Source organism: Bos javanicus, chromosome 7 (genome assembly GCF_032452875.1).
Source record: "Bos javanicus breed banteng chromosome 7, ARS-OSU_banteng_1.0, whole genome shotgun sequence".
NCBI lineage: Eukaryota > Metazoa > Chordata > Mammalia > Artiodactyla > Bovidae > Bos > Bos javanicus.
This window is the reverse complement of record NC_083874.1, coordinates 79,398,361-79,419,247: the sequence shown is the minus strand read 5'-3', so window position 1 is coordinate 79,419,247 and position 20,887 is coordinate 79,398,361. Positions and strand designations below refer to the sequence as shown.

At 44.4% G+C, this 20,887-nt stretch overlaps 1 protein-coding gene across 3 annotated transcripts in view; it reads right to left on the bottom strand.

Moving 5' to 3' along the window:
• The window catches only part of LOC133251611 (teneurin-2), a 764,810-nt gene that overhangs the window by 474,879 nt on the left and 269,044 nt on the right, over positions 1-20,887 (bottom strand). The window contains exons 1-2 of one of the 3 annotated variants that reach the window (XM_061424273.1): positions 13,024-13,453; positions 12,389-12,470 (exon numbers count right to left, since the gene is read on the bottom strand). The exons of the other annotated variants lie outside the window; for them this stretch is intronic. Coding sequence (XP_061280257.1) covers positions 12,389-12,404 — 16 coding nt within the window. The 5' untranslated portion in view covers positions 12,405-12,470; positions 13,024-13,453. Of the gene's footprint in view, positions 1-12,388; positions 12,471-13,023; positions 13,454-20,887 lie in introns of those variants that run through there. 3 annotated transcript variants of the gene reach the window in all.

Genomic DNA, 20,887 nt, shown 5'->3' with positions numbered 1-20,887 from the left:
AATTAAAAGAGATACAAATACCATTATTACTGCCCTGACAAACAGTTAGTTATTGGATTTGGTCATTCTACTTTAGAACGCCATTATTTTTGTTCCTGAATGAATTAGTAATCAAGCTGTTTATTGACTTGTCTCATCACTGAGACACTGAATTTTTTTGGGGGGGAGGGGGTCCATTCTCTGTCTCAATTGGCATCATTCCTCCACACATAAAAATTACAGACAACTTAAGGTCTACGCACAAACAATAACAGCACAGCTGCGTGTGGAAACCCACATATGGACGGACGATCATTTTCACTGTGTCCAGGAAGGGGAGAGACACTAAGTTCATTCTTATGCAACGAAGAGTTGTTACTGTTGTTGTTGTTGTTTTCCCCTCCCATTAAGGCTATTATATGCTACTGACAGATGCTTAAAAGCATTTAGAGCTGAAAGAACTGTTAGGAAAATTGCTGCAAAAGGATTGACAAATGATGATCTTTCTGTCCACAAGGTTCTTATTTGCTGTGCAAAATGGGCCAAAAGAATAAAGAAAAAGAGGAAGAATCATTAATCTAGAAACTGGGTATTGTTTTCTGACACGAGTTCACATTTTCCATTGCATTTGGCCAAAAACGTGACTCTATTTATGAAAAGCCTGCAATACTCTCACCGTGTAAGACTTTTTTTGGGTGTTCCTTGGTCGCTTGTCTCTCTCTTTCATTTCTCTGTGAGCATGATGTGGGGCCCATAGGATGTGGGATGACCTGAGGATGTACGGGAGGGGATCTGAAATCTGACTGCCTTGTTTATTTAATTGTCCATCCACAGTATTTTGTAAGACTCAGTGCTAACCACTGTTTTATAAGAAACTCATCCTCACACCCTCACATCCACTAGAATTTATACATGATTCTTGTTAAGTGGTCTATCATTTCTCTTAGCATCTCGCTGTTCCCTCCTATGAGAGGTCAAAGTCAAGAACTTAAAAAGGAAAACTTGGAGAACACTACAGAACTATACTTTCAAAGGCGAGAACAGAAGCATACACTTTTATAAGGAAACCTTAAACAAGACAGAGAGAGTATAACAGGGAAGAACAAATATGACTCCATACTGGACCTGTTTCTTTTACTTTAACCTTTGTATCCTACTGTTTTTTTGCTACAAGTTAAGAATGCCACCAATAGTCTAAAATACACAGGAGAGCCTATTCTCAAGGCTCTGGCTTTAAAGGTATAATACTTTTCCATTCTTAGAGATAAAAAGTTGCAGAATAGAGAATAATATTTGACTTGTTGGAGGTTTATAGGAACATCAGGACCTGACCTTTGTAAACAGCTGCAAAAACAAAGGATTCAGATACCAAGAAGTTTGTACCAACCAACCACACCCCTCCTCTTTCAGTATAAAAGAAGCTTGAATTCTAACTCCATTAAGATGATTCTAGTGGACACTCTCTTTCTTGGTCTGCTCTTTCTGAATACAGTTCTTATTCCTTGCCCCAACAACTCGTCTCTCAATTTACTGGCCTGTTGTGCGGTGAGTGGTGTGAACCTGGACTCAGTAACAAGAGGATGAAATATTTTTAACTTAGGGGATAAAACCATAGAAACAGTAAAGAATATTTTCTATATCATCCGTCCTCTGGAAAGGCTAGAAGAGGGGTTCTCAAAGTGTGTTCCCTGGACCAGCAGCGTTACCATTATCTGAGAACTTCCTTAGAAATGCAGATTTGAGGACCAACTCCATACATATGGAATTAGAATCTCAGGTTGGGGCCCATTAATCTTGTTTTAACAAGCCCTCTGGGGGTTTCTGATGCCTACTCAAGTTTAAGAATCTGTATTCTAGGGAACACATTTTTCCCGCCCGCGTAGCCAGTGATAATCTTCTGAACGCGAGTCGACCAACTACTCCGGCAGCTGCTTCCACGCTGTACTACACACTGCAACGCCTTACACAGATTTGTTCACACGGCCTGCTCTCCTACTAGACTCCTTGAGGCCACATGCTGTATCTGACTCACTTCTTTATTCTCAGTACCCAGCCAAGGGCCTAGACCAAAGCAAGTGCTTAGGACATCAATCACAAATGAAATGGCTAGATAAATCCCAATGAATGAAAAATAAAACAATGGAAATATGCAAATTCATTCAAGTTATTAGTTCTAACTTGATAAATGACATCCACATCTAAGTAAAAATAACGTTTTGTTTCCTTCAAAAAAGAAAGGAGGAAGAAAAAGTGGTCACAGGAACACTCTCAAGCAACTTCTAATGGGTTCACTGTTTATCCTCCTGAGGAAAGCAAGAAATAATTGAATACTTCTCAAACTAATAGCCTCTTGTAAAGTGGTTCTGAATATTCTTAAGATGGCTTCACATTCAGACAGGGCCCATCTGCCCATCTGATGACAGACACTATCAAATTGAAAGTTAACTAAATATGTATGTGTTAGCCACTCAGTCATGTCCGACTCTTTGTGACCCCATGGACTGTAGCTCGCCAGGCTCCATGGAATTCTCCAGGCAAGAATACTGGAGGGGGGTAGCCATTCCCTTCTCCAGGGGATCTTCCCAACCCAGGGATTGAACCTGGGTCTCCTGCATTGCAGGTGGATTCTTTACTGTCTGAGCCACCAGGGAAGCCCCGATCTAAACACGGGCAATAATAAAACCACAAGAACTACCATTTAGTTCCTTGGTACTCCAGTCTCCCAGTATGTGGGAAGGTGGAGGGAAGTTCTTGGAAAGAGGAGATACCCCGATACCATTCTGATTGCTTCTCTGAGGAAATGAAAGACCTGGAGCATGGAGTCTCCAGCCCTTCATAGCTTTCACTGACACTCTAAAGTGAAAGTGAAAGTCGCTCAGTCATGTCTGACTCTTTGCAATCCCATGGATATACAGTCCATGGAATTGTCTAGGCCAGAATACTGGAGTGGGTAGCCTTTCTCTTCACCAGGGCATCTTCCCAACCTAGGGATTGAACCCAGGTCTCTTGCATTGCTCATTCTTTACCAACTGAGCTATCAGGGATTCCGACACTCTAAAGGTGTTCTATTTAGCCTGTATCTTCTACCATGTATCTGCTACCATGGGATTTACCACAGCATTGCATACAATATGATCAAGGCCTACTTTATGAAAATGTCCTATGCCTGCCTTTATGTGGCTATGGTATCAAATCACCTGGGTTCTAATCCAGGTTCCAATATTTTCTGGCTTATTTAGCTTCTTCTGATTCTCAGCTTCCTCATCTGCAAAATGGGAACAACTGTGACCCCTGAGAATTAAATAAAAAATTTACATATATGCATAATTCACATAGAAAGCATACCTATCTATCTAATGAGCCAAGTATCTGACACATAAGTGCTTAATAAATATTAGCTATTATAATTAACTAATATTATTATGCATTCTGTGCTACCAGGACTTCTTAAATCGAAATCCATGGGTCTCTAGAGATCTATGAAATGGACAAAATTGTGTCCATGAGCTCCCTGAAATAATCTGCAAAACATCTCACGTTTGTCCATATTCCTTTTCTCTGGGCATATGGCCCAAAAGTTTAATCACATTCTCAATGTGATCCATGGCTTCTAAATTGTAAAAACAAAAAATTCATGGTGTTGGGGATTTTAGGAGCCAGACCATATTCCCTATAAGCTGGCAAACCAGAGAACTGAGGTAGTTTCTCAAAGGTGGTATCTTCCTCTAGGGTGTGATGTTTAGAATTGTGATCTCCATTTCTAATTCCACATGATGTGTGTTTATTTTTCTTCTTTCACTTCATAACAGGAAATAGCATTTCAAATGCATTCCACCACGAGGACAGACAGTTAATTTTCACCTCCAACACCCCCAAGATTTAAGAAAATAAGAGCACTTCAATCCACCACTCCTGACCTGCCAAATACAACGTTCTCAGCAGCAGCCACAGTTAGTCTTAAGTGCTCTTCCATTTCTGATGAGTTTCTCTTGATGCTATCAGCTTGGGTGACCGTGTAAGCAAGGCAGATGTGCAGAAACAACACTGGATCATGAGCCAAGAGCACTAGGGTTTGCTCTTGAATCCAGTCCTGACCCCCTCCCAAACTTGAGCAAGTGGCTTCTCCTCTCAGCTTCTCTGATTATTTACTGATCAATCTCTATAAATGTTCTACAACTTTTTGTCTCTACTAAAGACCCAGATTTAATACTGACATGGCTATACTAGGCTGCCATTTTTATATCAATTGACTAAGAAGGATTTAATCACAAAAAGAAAGTTACCTTCTCCTTTTGAAAATTTGAAAAACAATTTTGTTTCACTTATTTGTCAATCTATGTGGATAGACAGATAGATGAAAAATACCATTTATTCTGGCTACAGACAGCAAATGCTGTACATATGAATTCAAAGACCCATTAAACAAATATTTATTCAGTACTTATTAAATGTCAGTTACTTGAATACGATTGGGGATAGAGCATCAAACAAGAACAGTTGCTGTCTTCACGGACATGATGATAGTGCCAGAAAATGAAAACGACTGAAAACACACATGCGTCTAACGGTGGCTCAGACAGTGAAGAATCTGCCTGCAGTGCGGGAGATCTGGGTGCGATGCCTGGGATGGGAAGATCCCCTGGGGGAAGGCAGGGCAACCCACTCCAGCATTCATGCCTGGAGAATCCCATGAACAGAGGAGCCTGGCAGGCTACAGTCCATGAGGTCACAAAGAGTCAGACACAACTGAGCAACTAACACAATATGTGCTGCAGAGGATAAGCTAGATCCTGAAAAGTTCCATGGGGGAGAATGAATGAGATTAAGCTGCCAGGGACAGCATATGAGCTGAGAGCTGGTAGTGGCCGACCCCACAAAGAAGCAACAAAACTTGGTGGCAAAGAGGAGACCTCAAGTTAGCAAGACCCAGGGCAAGGCCCTTGACCTCCTTTTGACTCATTTCCTTGTCTACAGAATGGAGCTGTTAAGGAGATTGATTTAGTCCATCAGACTGTTGTGAGGATTAAATGAGCTGGTAAGGAAAATTTGTTTGGGGATGGAGCCTAGCATTGTACTAATAAAGTAGTATAAAATAAACCTCAGACCAAGGTAAAAGCACATGCTAAGGCCCTGGGGTGGGCAAGAGCTGGGTATGTTTTAGAAACTGCAAAAAGGCTGGGGCTCTTGGGTGAAACATAAATGGGAAGGTGGAGGAAACTGAAGCCGGGGGATGCTGAATCCCATGCCAAGCTCAATGCCAAGGAAGTGGAGAGTTTTGCCATGTCCCCAGCGGACCTCTGAAGTTCATTGCCCCAAACTTAGAATATTACTGTCTCTAATTCACCTTTTGTATAGTTCTCTAATTCAACAATTCTATGAAATACCTCCTTCCTCAAAGGGAACAGTTTCTTTAGGTAAGAAGTTTTAAATAAAGAACCCCTGTTTCATTCATGCTCATTAAACTGTTTTCTCCCCCACCTAGATCCCTGCAATAATAAATATAATTATATCCATCTTTAATGACTTTAGTTTCTTGAGCTGCAGGTGCTGGAATACTGTATTTATTAACATATTTTAAGCCCTTTAAAAAGACTGCATTAATTCCTATGATAATTTGGTACCCATAATACATTCTCTGTTCTGAATAGATGTTAATCACCACAGAATGACTGATTTGCCCGTGTAGGAGCTGAGCCGTGCTCTAACTAGTAGCTAGTAACTTTTTAATTCAATATTGTCACTGAAACTGTTGATTAAAATTTAGTCGCCATAATTGTCCTTGCCCCCCTGCCAGCCCCGCCCTCTGAGGACTCAAACCAAGAGCGAACAATTGGATTCTCTGCCACCAGAGATGAATGAGATAATTTTGAGTGTTTGCATTTCTGGTAATACTCTGCTTGGGGAAAAAAAAAAAAGTTCTGCTATGGCCGGTTATTCTGAACCATTTCGGGTCTGTGAGCAGTAGGAAAGATGGTGACTGAAGAGAAACAGACACCAACCCAAAAGCCTGCATGGAGGAAGCTAGCAGGACCACCTCCCTGCCCCCCACAACACCTTCTGTCTTGAACAGGAGGGACGTCCCTAACTTGTGTCAATTTCTATGTGGTGGGCTGGGGTGTGTTCTGCCAGAATCTCAGCGCCCTGCCAAGTTCAACTGAAATTCTTCCTCTTTCTTTGGAAATAAAAGCAACAATCCCATCATAAAATTTGGAGGAAAATCAATGCCGACACCCGAAGAAACCACCATTGCACGTGCCCAGTTCTGAGATAACATCTCACTGAATCACATAAGAGGGATCAGAGAGACACCAAGATGACCCCTCATTTACCTGGAGCTCAGAGAACTTTGGAGGAGGAAATGGCAACCCACTCCAGTATTCTTGCCTGGAGAATCCCATGGACAGAGGAGTCTGGTGGTCTATAGTCCATGGGGAAGCAAAGAGTCAGACACGACTGAGCACAGCGCAGCAGAGAACTTTAACTCGCTCAGGGTCACACAAGGGGCCAAGCATCAGAGTCTGGACTCTTACTCAGCCACACTACCTCTATAATCAATATGTCAATCAACTGGCCATGGGGGAAGGGCATTGAAAAGCATAATGAAATACATAACGCACTATGTCTGAAAAACTCTTATTTAAAACAAGAACCTAACAGCTTTTCCTTTCTGGTGGCTTAGAGTTTGGTGATGGGAAGTGGTATTATTCAGCTCTTCAAGGAGCTAAATCTCTCTCTGACTGTCTTCCTCCAGCAGAATCTGCTGAGATAGGGAGAGAGGCCAAGCGAGGAACAGACTGGCTTCTGTCTGCCAACATCATGCCAAGGGCACTGGCTCTGGGGGCAGAGGTGAAGACTGCTGACCTGCTCTGCGTAAGCATAATGGGAGAAACACTGAATTTCTGGTCAGTTAGGAAAGAGACAGACACCGCATGGAGCTTGGTGGGCAGGTGGAGTAGGTAGACAGATCATTATTGACTTCGCTTCCTAGAGCTTCAGCAACTGTTTAAGAAGGGGGTGTGTGCTAATGCTTCAGTCATGTACAACTTTTTCGTAACCCCATGGACTCTAGTCCTCCAGGCTCCTCTGTCCATGGGATTCTTCAGGTAAGAATACTGGAGTGGGTTGTCCTGCCCTTCTCTAGGGCATCTTCCTGACCCATGGATTGAACTCATGTCTCCTGTGTCTCCTGCATTGGCAGGCAGGTTCCTTACCACTAGCTCCACCTAGGAAGCCCTAAGAAGTGGAGAGTGGGCACGAGTGTGTGTGTGGGTGTGCACGCACGTGCGCACATGCTTATCTCAGTAATTTCTGACTCTTTGCGACCCCATAGATTGTAACCCGCCAGGCTCCTCTGTCCATGGGGCTTCTCCAGGCAAGAATACTGGAATGCGTGGAGGGCATAAAATATTCCAAAGTCCATTTTATGGCCTGCAGATGCAATTCTTCAGCGTACTCTGCTCAGAGGTCTTGGGCGACTGACTGTGTTTGCCTGTGTGTTTGTTCGCCAGGTTGTGATGCCTTTTCTGTACGTGCCAGGAGAAAGGGGCCGAATTCTACAAGTGGATTGATATGAAGCGGAGAGAAAGGAACTCGTGCCGGCACTGTGATAGGCCAGGCCGCTGGGCCTGGGTGGCAGGCCTGGGGATGGAAATGAGAGCAGGAGCCCAGGGAATCCGGGAATGCACAGCAGTTGTGGCTGGTTTGCAGGACTAGGGTCTGAGCTGATATATTGGTCAAATTAAAAAAAAAATCATTATTATTTTCACAGAGTTGAGAAGTATTACTCTCCACTCTTCAGACAGATAAATTAGGGCAGGGAGGGGTCAGTCACTTGAAAAAATTCACATGTCAGCACCCATCCTTAAAAGCAGCCAGAGAGCCAGGGCCCAGGCCTGGGTCGCTCATCGCTGGCCCAGCTCTTAACACCCCGGGAGTCCTGACAATTTGGGAGGCAGAGCCTGCGGGATGATGGATGGGCTCCTCTGGCTGGTCTCTCCTGTGATGCACAGCCGACAGACTGGCACGCATCCCAACCTGGGGCCAGATGCAGGTCAAGTGGTAGCATGGAGTCAAGGTCAAGGCAATCGCTGGCAGCCTCCTTCCCACCACCTCACTCAGTGGGGGCTGCATTCTCAAAAGATAGCGCAGAACCCGCGAGGGCTCTCTAACAGCAGCGGGAGCTTTTCTGCCATGACTGGAGGGTAGAGAGTTCTGCTGCTGATGAGAAGATACAAAAAATTGAATACAAAGGAAAAATGCCCCCAAACCTCCTATAGCATGGGCTAAGCACATGTGTGAGTGCTCAGTTGGGTCCGACTCTGCAATCCCCTGGACTGTAGCCCGCCAGGCTCCTCTGTCCATGGGATTCTTCAGACAAGAATACTGGAGTGGGTTGCCATTTCCTTCTCCATGGGCTAAACACAAAGGCCCTCATTAGCTGAGACAGGCTGACTGTGTATGTCTTTATTCATGAGGTCGGCATTTCAACCCAGATTTCTGATTCCACCTCCAGGAGCTTTGACTCCGTGAAGGAAACTGCACACACCCACTACTATATAAATACCTGCAAAGCACAGGTAAACATAGATATATGTATTTTGACCCTCTGCCCCACAACCAGAATTTCAAGTGAGAGCACTTGAAAGTTAGAGAATTTTGGAGACGCTGTGTCTCGAAACACACTGTTTATGTATATGGAAACACGTCTCTCTAAACTCCTTTTAGATCGAAAGCTAGTTGGATTTGAGCCGGAGGGTGAAATCTCTTTGTAGACATCCTCTTGTCCACATGTGGAGGATGCCAGCTAGCAGCCCCGAGGCTCCATCTGGGACCTTTGCATTTAATTGTTTGGTTCACATGGTGGCAGCCGGTGCAATTTTTTTTTTTTTAAGTTGAATTAGGAATGGAAATTGCAAAGCTCAGGAGTTCTCTCCTAATGCCCAGTGTCTGGCCTTCACTGTGCTTACTGCCACGAACAGCCTGGCTGCTTTACACTTTTAAGAGAGTGGCCCAGACTGGAGGGTATGGAAAGCCAATAACCACGAGGGCTCCACCCACCCATCTAGTCCAATCCTTTGCCTTCATCATGCCCTGTGTACCTACCTTCCTGGACTGAGCACCTGAAGTGATCTGCCAAAGGGAAAGTGAAAGCCACTCAGTCATGTCTGACTCTCTGCAACCCCATGGGCTGTCGTCCACCAGGCAAGAATACTGAAGTGGGTTGCCATTCCCTCCTCCAGGGGATCTTCCTGACTCAGGGATCGAACCCGGCCTCCTGCACTGCAGGCAGATTCTTTACCATCTGAGTCACCAGGGAAGCCCACGACTGGCCATTTTCAGGGCCCACAAGACCCCACCCCACATCTTCCAAGGGAAGCTTCCGGGCTACTTCTCTTGATCAACGGCCTCTACCAAGCCTTTCCTGTTTCCTGACCTTCTTCCTCTGCACCCATCTGGTGCCTGTGGCCGTTCAAGACTTTCCTTCCTCAGCACCGAGGACTATGCAGTCTGCATTTCTGTTGGCCGCCCTTCCCCATGAGACGGGAGCTCCTTCAGGATGGGGACCACGTCTCATTTGCTTTTCCCTCCAGTGCCTGTCAGAGTGCCAGCACAGAAACAGGCCTCAAAAGAGGCGCTTTGAAGGGAAGAGAGCCACCAGTGGGATGGGACGGTGGTCAGAAAGGGATTACATAGGCAGTAGGCTCCTCAGCTGGGGGGCTCTTCAGGGCAGGGTTGGGGTGTCATCAAGGCAGTCAAAGATAAGCTGCCCCCTGACCCCACTGGATCTCAGCCCTTGGACCCAAAGGCCCTCCTGGGGAGTGGGTGGTGAGTGAGCACAGGCCAACCATCCTGCCTTCCCCTCTGCCCCCACGTCAAAGTAAATAGGGCTCCCTAGCAGTCCAGGCTATTCCTTTGTACCCCCAATCCTGAATGCAACCTCCAGGAGAGTTAAAAGAAAAATCAACTCAAGAAAGTATCTGCTGCTACTTAGGAGAGGGTTAAAACAATTTTTTTTTTAAGGTTAAAAATGCTACTTGCTCTTTAGGTCAGTCACTGTCGTAACGATTTTTCTCTTGCCATATGCTCCTCTGAATTGCATTAATATGACATCTCTCGCTGAAGCATCTGGTCTCAGCCACTTCAAGGCGTGCAAGGAAGCACACACATTCAGACTGAGTCTATAATAACACGGAGAGGTATTCATACTCCTGCCATCACAAAGCCAGATACCATACTCGCAAAATTCTGTGCTGGTCGTGTTGGATAAAAACACTCCAGAAACGGGGCAAGGGATAATTCAAAGGAATGGAGGCAGAATCTGGGGGGAGGCTTTTGTATGTCTGTATGCTGTGTGCATATGTATATGTATGCATGTGTGTGTAAACACACATCTGTACGCTCTCACATATGTTTTATGAATTGCTAATCATCTTCATGGCTCAAATATAAAGTCTTCTTTTCTACTGAAAGAAACTAAACATTGAAAGCATGAGAGGAAAACAGAGCCTCACGAATTTGGACAGGGAGGTAGGGCATATCTATATTTTTGCACTTGGAAATACAAAAAGGAAAATCTTCCATCACAAGCCAAAGGCAAAGTAGCATTATCAACCACCAACCACATTTTTCCCACTAAGAGGAGGAAAAAAAAAATGTACTGGCAAGCAATGCCATACCAAGGATTTCTTCTTTCTCACTGGTAACAATCTTTATCAAACAGATACATTACCTTCAATTTTCCCCAAATATCACATCCCACTTTCTTAAATAGCTCATTAAAAAAAAAAATCCAAGTGGGTTAAATAAAAAGTTTACTACATAACAAATGAGACTGCAATATCCATTCTTTTGTTGTCCTGGAGATCCTTGTGCTCATTTTGTCAGAAGCACAAGAAGAAGAAATGCGATTGCATTTGTGCTGATGCTAAATGTTAATAGATTTGCCTAAACGCCTGCTAATAGCCCCCCTAAAATTAGCTAGACTAGTAGTGCATGCCTAATGTGGTGCTGTTTTTGTTGTTTTACTTGCATTTTTGCTTTTTTGGTGTCGCTCAGAGGGGGAAAAAGGCCCCTAAATAAAGCAAAGGTCTTTGGATGTGAAACATTTCCAAGTGTCACATGTGAATTCTGCAGAAAGAACATATATTCTTCAACTATCCCAGAGTTCTGACATTCTGTCATGAAGGTGACAAATCCTACTGCTCTAATGTTTCATTAAATTAAACATGAAATGTTTAATGTTTTGTTAAATTAAACATGAAGCTGTGACTCTGCACCCGAGAACCGGGGCCTTCTATCAAGCCCTCACATTCCTCCAGGTCACTTTTTGGTTATATAAGCCGAGTTTTGTTTATCGGGAGTATTGTATTTCTCTCTGCAGTTACCACGTAAACCGTACTTTATCCTAATGCGCTTATAAATAAAAACCAACAAGTGACAGTTTTCAGGTGCTTCCAGCATTTCTAAAGTCAGGCCCACAGAGAACAGCTTGCAGACAGACCCTTAGCCAACTCTCTATTACAATTTTTCCCTTTCAAATATTTACCACCATGACTGAGAGTTCCAGAGTGCAGAGGTGTTACATTTTCTCAGGTCTCAAGCCCATTTCACAGACGGGCTCACGAATGGCTAAAGAATGTAAGGCTTGCTAGAAAACAGTTGAAACAGATCTGTAAGACCACAGATTTCAGGCTAAAGAAATCTCAGTTAAACTGTCCCGGCCTCATGTCCTTTTCTACCATGACAAAAACCAACAAGGTAAAAAGAGCAAGACAAAACAACTACTCTGTTTTAGGAATGTATTTCCACAAGCAGAGAGGCCCACGCAGAGGGCTTGTGATAACTGAATAAAAGTTTTGCTGGAACCCCTTAAAGCAGCAGGTAAACACACCAAGGGCACTTTTGGGAGAGTGAAATGAAGTTCAGACCAAAAAACGTCGCTCCTTTCCAACTAGTTCAATAAGATGGTTAAAAGCATAGGATCATACCACAAGCAAAATTTCCAAATGCTATTTTATAAAACACATTTGGATGATACTTTTTAAACAGAGGGGAAAAATCCCACCAACTATGTAGCAACTTCAAAAGGAAAAAAAATACTCATGTCCCAGAATGAAACTGTCTGAATATTTTTACATTTTTTTCTAGTCAATTTAAGTGGGTTATACCTTAACCCACTTAAAAAAGGTCCCATCATTGTCAAACCAGCAAGAACCATCTCTTAAAGGGCAAGTTGCACAGACCCTTCCAGTCCAACCAAACTTGATATCTATACTTTCTCTCTGTTGACACACCAGCTCCTATTACTGGCCAGAAACTGCAAAATAGTCTGGAAGCAGTACCACATCTTTGCTCAGGTCTCCTGCTCCCGGCTAGTTCCCCAACAGGTAGGAATATAATTGACACTTACCATTCTGAAGCTTCATGTCTGTGAGGCAAACTAAACAAATGAAACGGATCCTGCTTTAATCTTCTTTCTAGACCACAAATGCCTTAATCAAAAAGAAAGACAAAAAAAAAAAAAAAAAAACACACAAATGTTCCCTGAGGTTCCTTCTCTCAACCCCCAGAGTATAAGGAGGAGTCATCCTTCTTTACTGAATGGCCAGAATTTGTCCCTTAATATCAACAACAGAGAATTCTTTCTAACATTTCACTACGCCATCCTCCTCATCCCCCATCTCTTCCCTCACTTGTATAATTTGTACCCGAGACAAGGCTTAAGTTGTACTTTAAATCACAATCTGGAAATGCTTCAATTGGATATTTGGCTTGGCAGACCTCCTGTAAAAATCCCACGTAAAGCCACATTTGTTTCCTTCCTGCAAATGAACTGTGGCGTTTGTGGCCCCTCTGGCTCTCGCCAGCACAGACTTCGGCTTTCAATGAGCTTAAGTCGCAGGACTTCATTTGGGGTTAGCTGTCCCACAAAGCTCATTTGGCTCTTACACCATTAAGGCGAGAGGCTCTAAAAGGCAAAGCAAGATGCTTTTAACTACGTTGGAGGGGCCAGTCATATCTTGTTAGCAACAGCTGCACACTTACCAGGCTTTCAGGGACTTCACAGAGCTGTCCTATTCCTTCTGGGATTAGGAACACAGAGTGAAATGAACCAGTCATTCATGGGAGCTGGCCAGGCTGCGCCAGACTCTCGTCTTCCTGAAATCCAGCGAGGCGGCTCCCTCCAAGGTTACTCCTCCGTCAGCTTTTCCTGGTGGAGACAGCCCGCCAAGGCCCTGGCTGCCGATTCCAAACTACTACTCAATAAAAGGATTTTAAAGGCTGTGCCGGGAGCCGGGAGCTTTAGATCCCAGTTTGGCTCTTTCTCCATCAGCATTCCTCGGCAAGCCTGCACAGAGCGAGGTATGCTACATTATTTATGTCAGCTCTAGGCTCTGGAAAACACACACTGGCATCCTGAATTACTGAGAATCCTCATGGACACAATTAAACCGTTCCCACATATATTTTTTCACCCCCCCACTCCCTTCCCAGATTCAACCTCTTTCAGAGGAAACAAAAGCACTTTGAGGCGTGGTCCAGCTCACCTACTACGAGCCAAGAGAGCTCTGAAATATGGTCACAACGGCAAACGAGCTGAGAGAAAAGGACACTTTCCCTGGAGTGGGCGGAAGGCAAACTTCAGGGAGGAAGTTCAAGTAAGAGTCTGGGGAATAATCCAGCAAGTGGCCTCCCTGGGTTGAGGACACTGATGTGGAAGCAGCACAGTGAAGGCACTATCCGAAAGCCATTTTGATGGATTCATGGAAGATTGATTTAGAATGGGCTGTTAAGGGAAGGAAGGAAGCATTTGGCAACACGACTAACCTTTCAAGCTGGATGAAGAGCAATCATGCTCCCCCACCAACTGCTCCTTGGTGCCCCATCCAAGTCACAGCCCTAGACGGGAAGACCATGGATTCAGCCAAGTAGAGCAACCATCCTGGCCTCAAGTGTCCTCTTCAGCAAAATGAACAACTCTCCAAGTTGCCGTCCACCATCTCCCTTCTTGTCAATAGCTCGGCCACACTTTCTGAAACGGGTCTCTTAGCCACAGGCAGAAGGCGCTGCACGCAGGCACAGCTGAGGAAGGCCGATGACAGCCACTTCCTCCTCTGTAGGAGTAGCAAGAAGGCTATGCATCTCCCCCCTCCCTGTCTAGCTAGAAAGTCCCTGCTTGGCAGGCAGAGGTGACTTCACTTTGTGAAAGCCCCAGGCACCGCTTAGTGAAACCACCTTTGGCAGGACCTCACAGTGAAGTCAGTGGATGTGGGCAAGAAGTTGGCTGAGGGAAAGGCAATTGTCTCATCTAGGAACACAAGGAGAAAGGAGCGACCTGCCTCTCTCCAAAGGCTTCCTTTGAACGTGAATTCCTGTGTTGTGCCAGTTTTTTTTTTTTTTTTTTTTTAAGTGACTGTCACTTCCAATGACTTAGTCCATCCCCACTCAGATATCTTGGGTGGAAGATTGGTGTGTGAGACGGCAACAATGTAGAGAACACAGTGTGGGTCAGTGGAGCAGAGCCGGAGCAGGCAAGCCCACTTTCTGATGCACGCAGTAGCAAAGCAATGGGGAATCTGCTCCGGTGCATGAAGCAGCAGTGCTTTCCTCAACCGTAAACAGATGAAAGGAAGCGTGATGGAACACACGCACACACACTCTCACACTCACACATCACAGAATGATATAACCCAGGCACCCAAAGATCTGATGAATGGAAAGCATATACAAGTTGCCCGACGGGATGACTTCAAGTTGCGGTATCAGCTGCTGAGACCCAGAACACTGGTTCATCCCATCCACGGACCCTTAAGCAGGCCTTGGCCACAGAGGGTAACCACTGTGCTCCCAGCTAGAAGTGACTTCTCTTATCCTCTCCACAAAGGAATCCCACCCACATTGTAATCTCTCTTGGAAAGGACTTAGAAGCAACTAACAAGAGTGATGAGAACAGAGATGATCCCTTGGGAGAAAGGTGACTCAAGAGTATCATTATTCCTCCAGGAACTAAGCAGTCATTAACACAGAGGCTGGAGAAGGCAATGGCACCCCACTGCAGTACTCTTGCCTGGAAAATCCCATGGACAGAGGAAGAGGAGCCTGGAAGGCTGCAGTCCATGGGGTCGCTGAGGATCAAACACGACTGAGTGACTTCACTTTCACTTTTCACTTTCATGCACTGGAGAAGGAAATGGCAACCCACTCCAGTGTTCTTGCCTGGAAAACCCCAGGGACGGGGGAGCCTGGTGGGCTGCCGTCTATGGGGTCGCACAGAGTTGGACACAACTGAAGTGACTTAGCAGCAGCAGCAACACAGAGGCTAGCCTCAAGCTAAAAACCTTGATAAGGATACCCTTCATGCTGCTCCCCCAGAGCTGTGGTGTGGGTGAGACCCGGGGCTCCACCAGTACTTTGCGAATCTGTGGTCTCAGATGAGCTGTTCAACCGTCCTGAGCCTGTATTCTCATCTGGAAACTATGGATAGTGAGACCCACTTCCAGGATTTTGAGGATTCCATCAGAAAAGTCCAGGGCTTAACCCAGTGCCTGGCACCTTGCGAGCTCACGATAAACTTGGCTACTATGAGTTTCCAAAAGTGTATCAGTTCAGTGGCACAAAGCTGACCCTGACTAGTTTGCAGATGCCCGAGCCTGTTCTCTAAGCACTCCCTCAACAATCAGATCGTTATTGACAATCTGTGTGCCAAGCACTTTAGTTATGGCGCTCGTTTCCCTCAATAAACTTGCTCAGATGAGTTGCCCCATGACAGAGATGTCAATAAAAACTAAAGACAAGAGAAGAACTGAGAGTATTAACAGGCAGATGGTGAAACATTTTTTTTTTTAAAGGAAATTCCAGCACATTACAGATCAATTGAATTCCTTTCTGTTGATTAACTGTAAACTAAAACTATTTCAGAATGTTGGTATCCAAAACAGGGCTGCTCTACTTGAGATGGAAGGAAAAGTGGCCTGAAATCCCATTATCTAGAGCCCTCCATCCATTTATAAGGACCAAAGGCTGAAAACCTCTAATCTAGTACAAAGGCAGAATTTTATGAACAAAAGACAAGGAAGACCAGAGAGATTAAGGGACTCAGTCAATTTCATGTCACCCAGCACAGCTCAATTGTAACCCACAGGTCTGACATCCTGCCAAATGCTCCTTCCATCCTCTCACAAGGCCAAAGGTAAAACCAGTGGAACTCCAAGTTTTTATTTCACTGCCCAATAAATTGGTTTTGATTCAATCCAGTCTCTTTGTTTTAATACTGTGTGTAGAAGACCAATACTTAACCACATGATGAATTTCATTTTTTTTTTCAGAAAGTGACTACTTTAAATTTTTATTTTAAGTTTCATTATTTTCCTTACGCCATTTTTGTTCTGATCAAGATTTTTCAGTCTTTCAAATGAGAAAAGCGCTACTTCCAACTCCTATTTCATATGAAGGCTGCATCTTCAACGGATGATAACATACGCGGGTTAGTATCAGTATCTTTGAAAAATAGAGACGTTTGCCCATATATCTCATCTCTAATGACCTAGTTAATAGATCACTGTATCCTCTTCTGTATACACAAACAAAGGAAGTCCTTAATAGGCAGTATTTGAAGTATTAACCACACTTCTTTTCTAACGTAAATGAGGACTATCAGAATTATAAATCTTCAAAAGAAGCAGATTCTCCAACATTTCACTACTAAGAAATACCCAAACATACTGTGACTACATCTCTATGACCATCAGGACTGCACAGACATCTCTGAGATCCTCATCTCAATTCAAGTTTCACATAACTCCCTTTCACTTCTTGTCAAACCACCTGAACAAAAATGTGGTATGTTGCATCATTCACTGAAGATATTTCTCCAGTTGAAACATGAATTATGAGTTCTTCTGAAACACAGCAGCTAAATCAAGTTGCAACATGGCCCTGCTTTATTCATGGGGCAGATCACAGCTAATCACCTTCTAATACAAGTCATGATTTTGCTTTGTTAACATTTCTCTTATATTTTTCCTCCATGGTACATACTAAATTGTGCAGCATGAAGCTGAGTACTTTTTCCCTTACCAGCTCTGCTTCACCTGAGGGTAACTGATCCTGCTGGGCCGTGTGTATTTTGACAACATGTGGGGTTCAACTTCTAGTCTCACAACATAGGCGTCCTTTGTAAATAATATGGAGGCACTCTGGGTGCTCTTTAAATTCTAGGGATTTTTTTCCCCTAGGTGGAAGCTCAAACTCCATCCCTAAGGATGAACAGCACTAAATATGTACTCCTGAGACTACCTAAGAGGCATGGGTGTGTCTTGTTGGCAGTAGAATTGAGAAACTGCCCTTACTTCCAGAACAACACAATGGACAGCCTGGGGCATCTACATCCTGTCTTCATCAGGCAGAACAATTGTTTGAGGTTATCCTTTCCACTGGAGACTTCAGAAATTGTATAATCCTCATCTAAATAACTTTCTTCAATGAAGCAAAAGAACAACAGTCATCCTATCCCACTCAAGTTAAAGTTAAGCTCTTTAGGAAGAGGACTCTTGGTATTTTTGTTGTTCTGCAACATTCCAAGCTATGGGTGGCCAGAAGGCAGCAGGGCATCCCTTACAGAGACCACAGAGAGAGTTTATGGATGGGGTAGAATGGAGCCCCGCCGTCCCTCCTGTGTCATGCCCTCTGTTTCTGCTCTAGAATGAGATACCCTGTGTAACCCTTTCTGGGATCTTTTATGATGATGTGGCTCTGTTTTCCCTTTTGAGGCTGAGTTATTCAGTGAAGGTAAGATTTTCCTCGTGTTTTAACAACTGTGAGTGAGTGTCAGTTGCTTCAGTCATGTCCGACTCTTCTGTGACCCCATGGACTGTAGCCTGCCAGGCTCCTCTGTCCATGGGATCTCCCAGGCAAGAATACTGGAGTGGGTCACCATTCCCTTCTCCAGGAGATCTTCTGGACCCAGGGATTGAACCCACGTCTCCTGCATTGCAGGTAGATTCTTTACCATCTGAGCCATCCTCTAACCCAACTCTCTCTTTCTGAGCTATTCTATATCAAAGACAAACTCAAGATAAACTACTTATCCTAGGATTGAGAAGATTTTAATGGGACTAAGTGGCCATTTAGTCCAAATCCCTCACAATATATTTGAGGAAAAAGAAGATCGAAGAGGATAAGATATTTTCCCAATGTAGTCAAGGCTCACAATGAGCTGGGAAGAGAACCCTGGCACAGAAATTCCTCTCATTTATATGGATTTGTTATTTTCTTTCCCTACTTTTCATCCCACGTGTCGGCTTCCCAGGTGGTGCAGTGGTAAAGAATCTGCCTGCCACAGCAGGAGAAGCAAGAGGCATGGCTTTGATCCCTGGGTCAGGAAGATTCCCTGGAGGAGGAGATGGTAAACCACTCCAGTATTTGCCTGGAGGATCCCCTGGTCAGAGGACCCTGGTGGGTTACAGTCCAAAGTGTCACAAGGAGTCAGACACAACCGAGCACGCGTGCACTGCACCTTCCACATCAACCATCGTTCCCCTTCCCCACCTTCGCCAGATCTGAAAAAAGATCATGGTCAAAGTTTTCTTTGTCTGTGACTTCCTGTTGCCAGAGGGAAAGTTTAACTCTGGGCACCACAGGGAGCGTTTTGTAGGATATTCAAATTCCACTGATGATGGGACTACAGGTTTTTCTGAACAGCTGTTCCCCAAAGCGTTCAGCCCTGGAGCACAGCCTCTGATGTCCAACTACTCATTAAGAAAGAACTGGATTTGAGTCTCTGAGTAGTGTATGTCCTGACTTTAGCTTCTGTATAAACACACCGGAGATAATGCTGTCTGGGTCATCTAGTTCTTCTGAAGTTTAGACTTAATGAGACACGCCTAGCATATCCTGAAGACTCAGTGGCTAGGTACTGTCGTCATAATCTCTCCACCATGGACTTAGATACATCCTTGTTACTTACGTGCTAAGTCATGTCCGACTCTTTTTTAACTCCATGGACTATAGCCTGTCAGGTTCCTTTGTCCATGGGATTTTCCAGGTAAGAATACTGGAAAGGGTTGCCATCTCCTCCACCAGAGAGTCTTCCTGAACCAAGGATTGAACCCACATCTCCTGTATGGGCAGGCAAATTCTGTACCATTGAGCCACCAGGGAGGCCCTAGAAACATGCTAAATGAGTTATAAGTTCTAGGAGAATTGTAAGTTCTTCTCTAGTGCTTGAGAATCCTGGGCAGAGCCCATTTATTTGAAGGACTCCCTCTCTGAAAGGCATGTCTTCTGAGTGGTCAGCAATATCCTGTCTCATATCCTTCCACTGGGGAGAGGGTAGATAGGACGTGTTGGATCGAGATACTATGAATGTGCAGTTTTCTGCTTAAAACCACAAGACAGACAGGACTTCATTCAACAAGGAGATGTGATTCAAATCCCACTGAGCCCCAGGGCATCAGTGTGTTCCATGTTTCTGCCTAGGGATGTAAGGTCACAGATTCCTCCTCATCACCACTGGCTGGGAAAGGGCAGGGCTGGCCTCAACTCTCTCATTAATTCAACTGGTGGGGAATTTTCCTACATCAGCGTTTCCTCAAGCTTAGTCATTCCCTTGCTACCTTCTGCACTTCGGCTCTACCCAGCTTCTCCCTGCAGGAGCTAGAGTTGTCATTTCATCCAATCTTTGCTTCTTCCAGTTACTTAATATTTTTCTTCTGACTTGCTGTTTCTAATTTTAGCCTCATCCTAATAATATTGATGAAATCACAGTTTATAAGTAGTAGCTATGTATAACTACATATACATTCTTAAACATGTGTCTACATGTCATACATATAATTTCTAATACACATTACATTAAGTATTAAAAAAAATTAGCTCTGTGCCTCTTAAAGCCATCTTGTATTTTTGTACCACACATGTTGGCATCCAATAGCGCTCAAACATGTGTTTGGAAATAGTGTCCTGGATGAAACATTCTCCTTTTTTCTTTTTGGAGTCAGAATGTTCCTTTTCCTCTTCAGAATGCGGTGCCTCAGAGTGAAATGTCACCAGGAAAAGAAATGCTCTAAAAATGAAGTTTTGATTATGTCCTACAGCCTGGATATAAAACTCAGAAAAGAGCCCACACGCTACTTTTCATCCCGGGGACTGACGCTCGAGGGTGTTAAAATGCTATTTATTTTCCGACAGCCCGCTTCGGCCTGGCACCATGTAAATCCAAAGTGTTTGTAGACGTTCCCTTGGGGACAAAGGAAAAATCATCTGTATAGATCAAACGTGTATTAGCCGCATTAGCAATTGGTCCCTGGAGACTGATAAAGACCTTTTTAGACAGATTTCCCTGCACAGCTTTTTAAGAGCTTGTGTTGAACTAGCCTGGGCTCTCACGGGTTTGGGGCTTGCTTCAAGCCCTAAGTGTCAGAGGATAAAGGTGGAAAAGGAGAAGCTGGGGTGAGATTCGCTGCCTTCGTCGTGGGCAAATCTTGATTCCATGTCCATGTTCTCTTCCCCCATCAATATTTCATGTTCCCAGAACCATAAGAAAACACATCTGTTGCCTTCCTGCATCGTAATGTGTGGGATGGCAGGAAGATTATTACGGCGCAAGTTCAAGAATTTAAAAATTCATCACCTTCTCAATTTAGAAAGCTGGCTGTGGCTGGGACTTAGGAAGGCTCTGCAGGCCTGACGTGACCAAGGAGGACAGAGTCCTGTTCCTAAGAGATCCGAGCAGCGTGGGAGGCAGAGAGGGAGGGGACACTTCCACTGGCACTGCCCAGAATGCAGAGCCAGGAAAGTGGAGGCCTCAGTTCTCTGCTTCTTGTCCACAGAAGGTTTGCTGTGTTCCCTGAAACTGTATGGGGCTTCCCAGGAGGTGCTAAAGAACCTGCCTGTCAAGGCAGGAGATTTA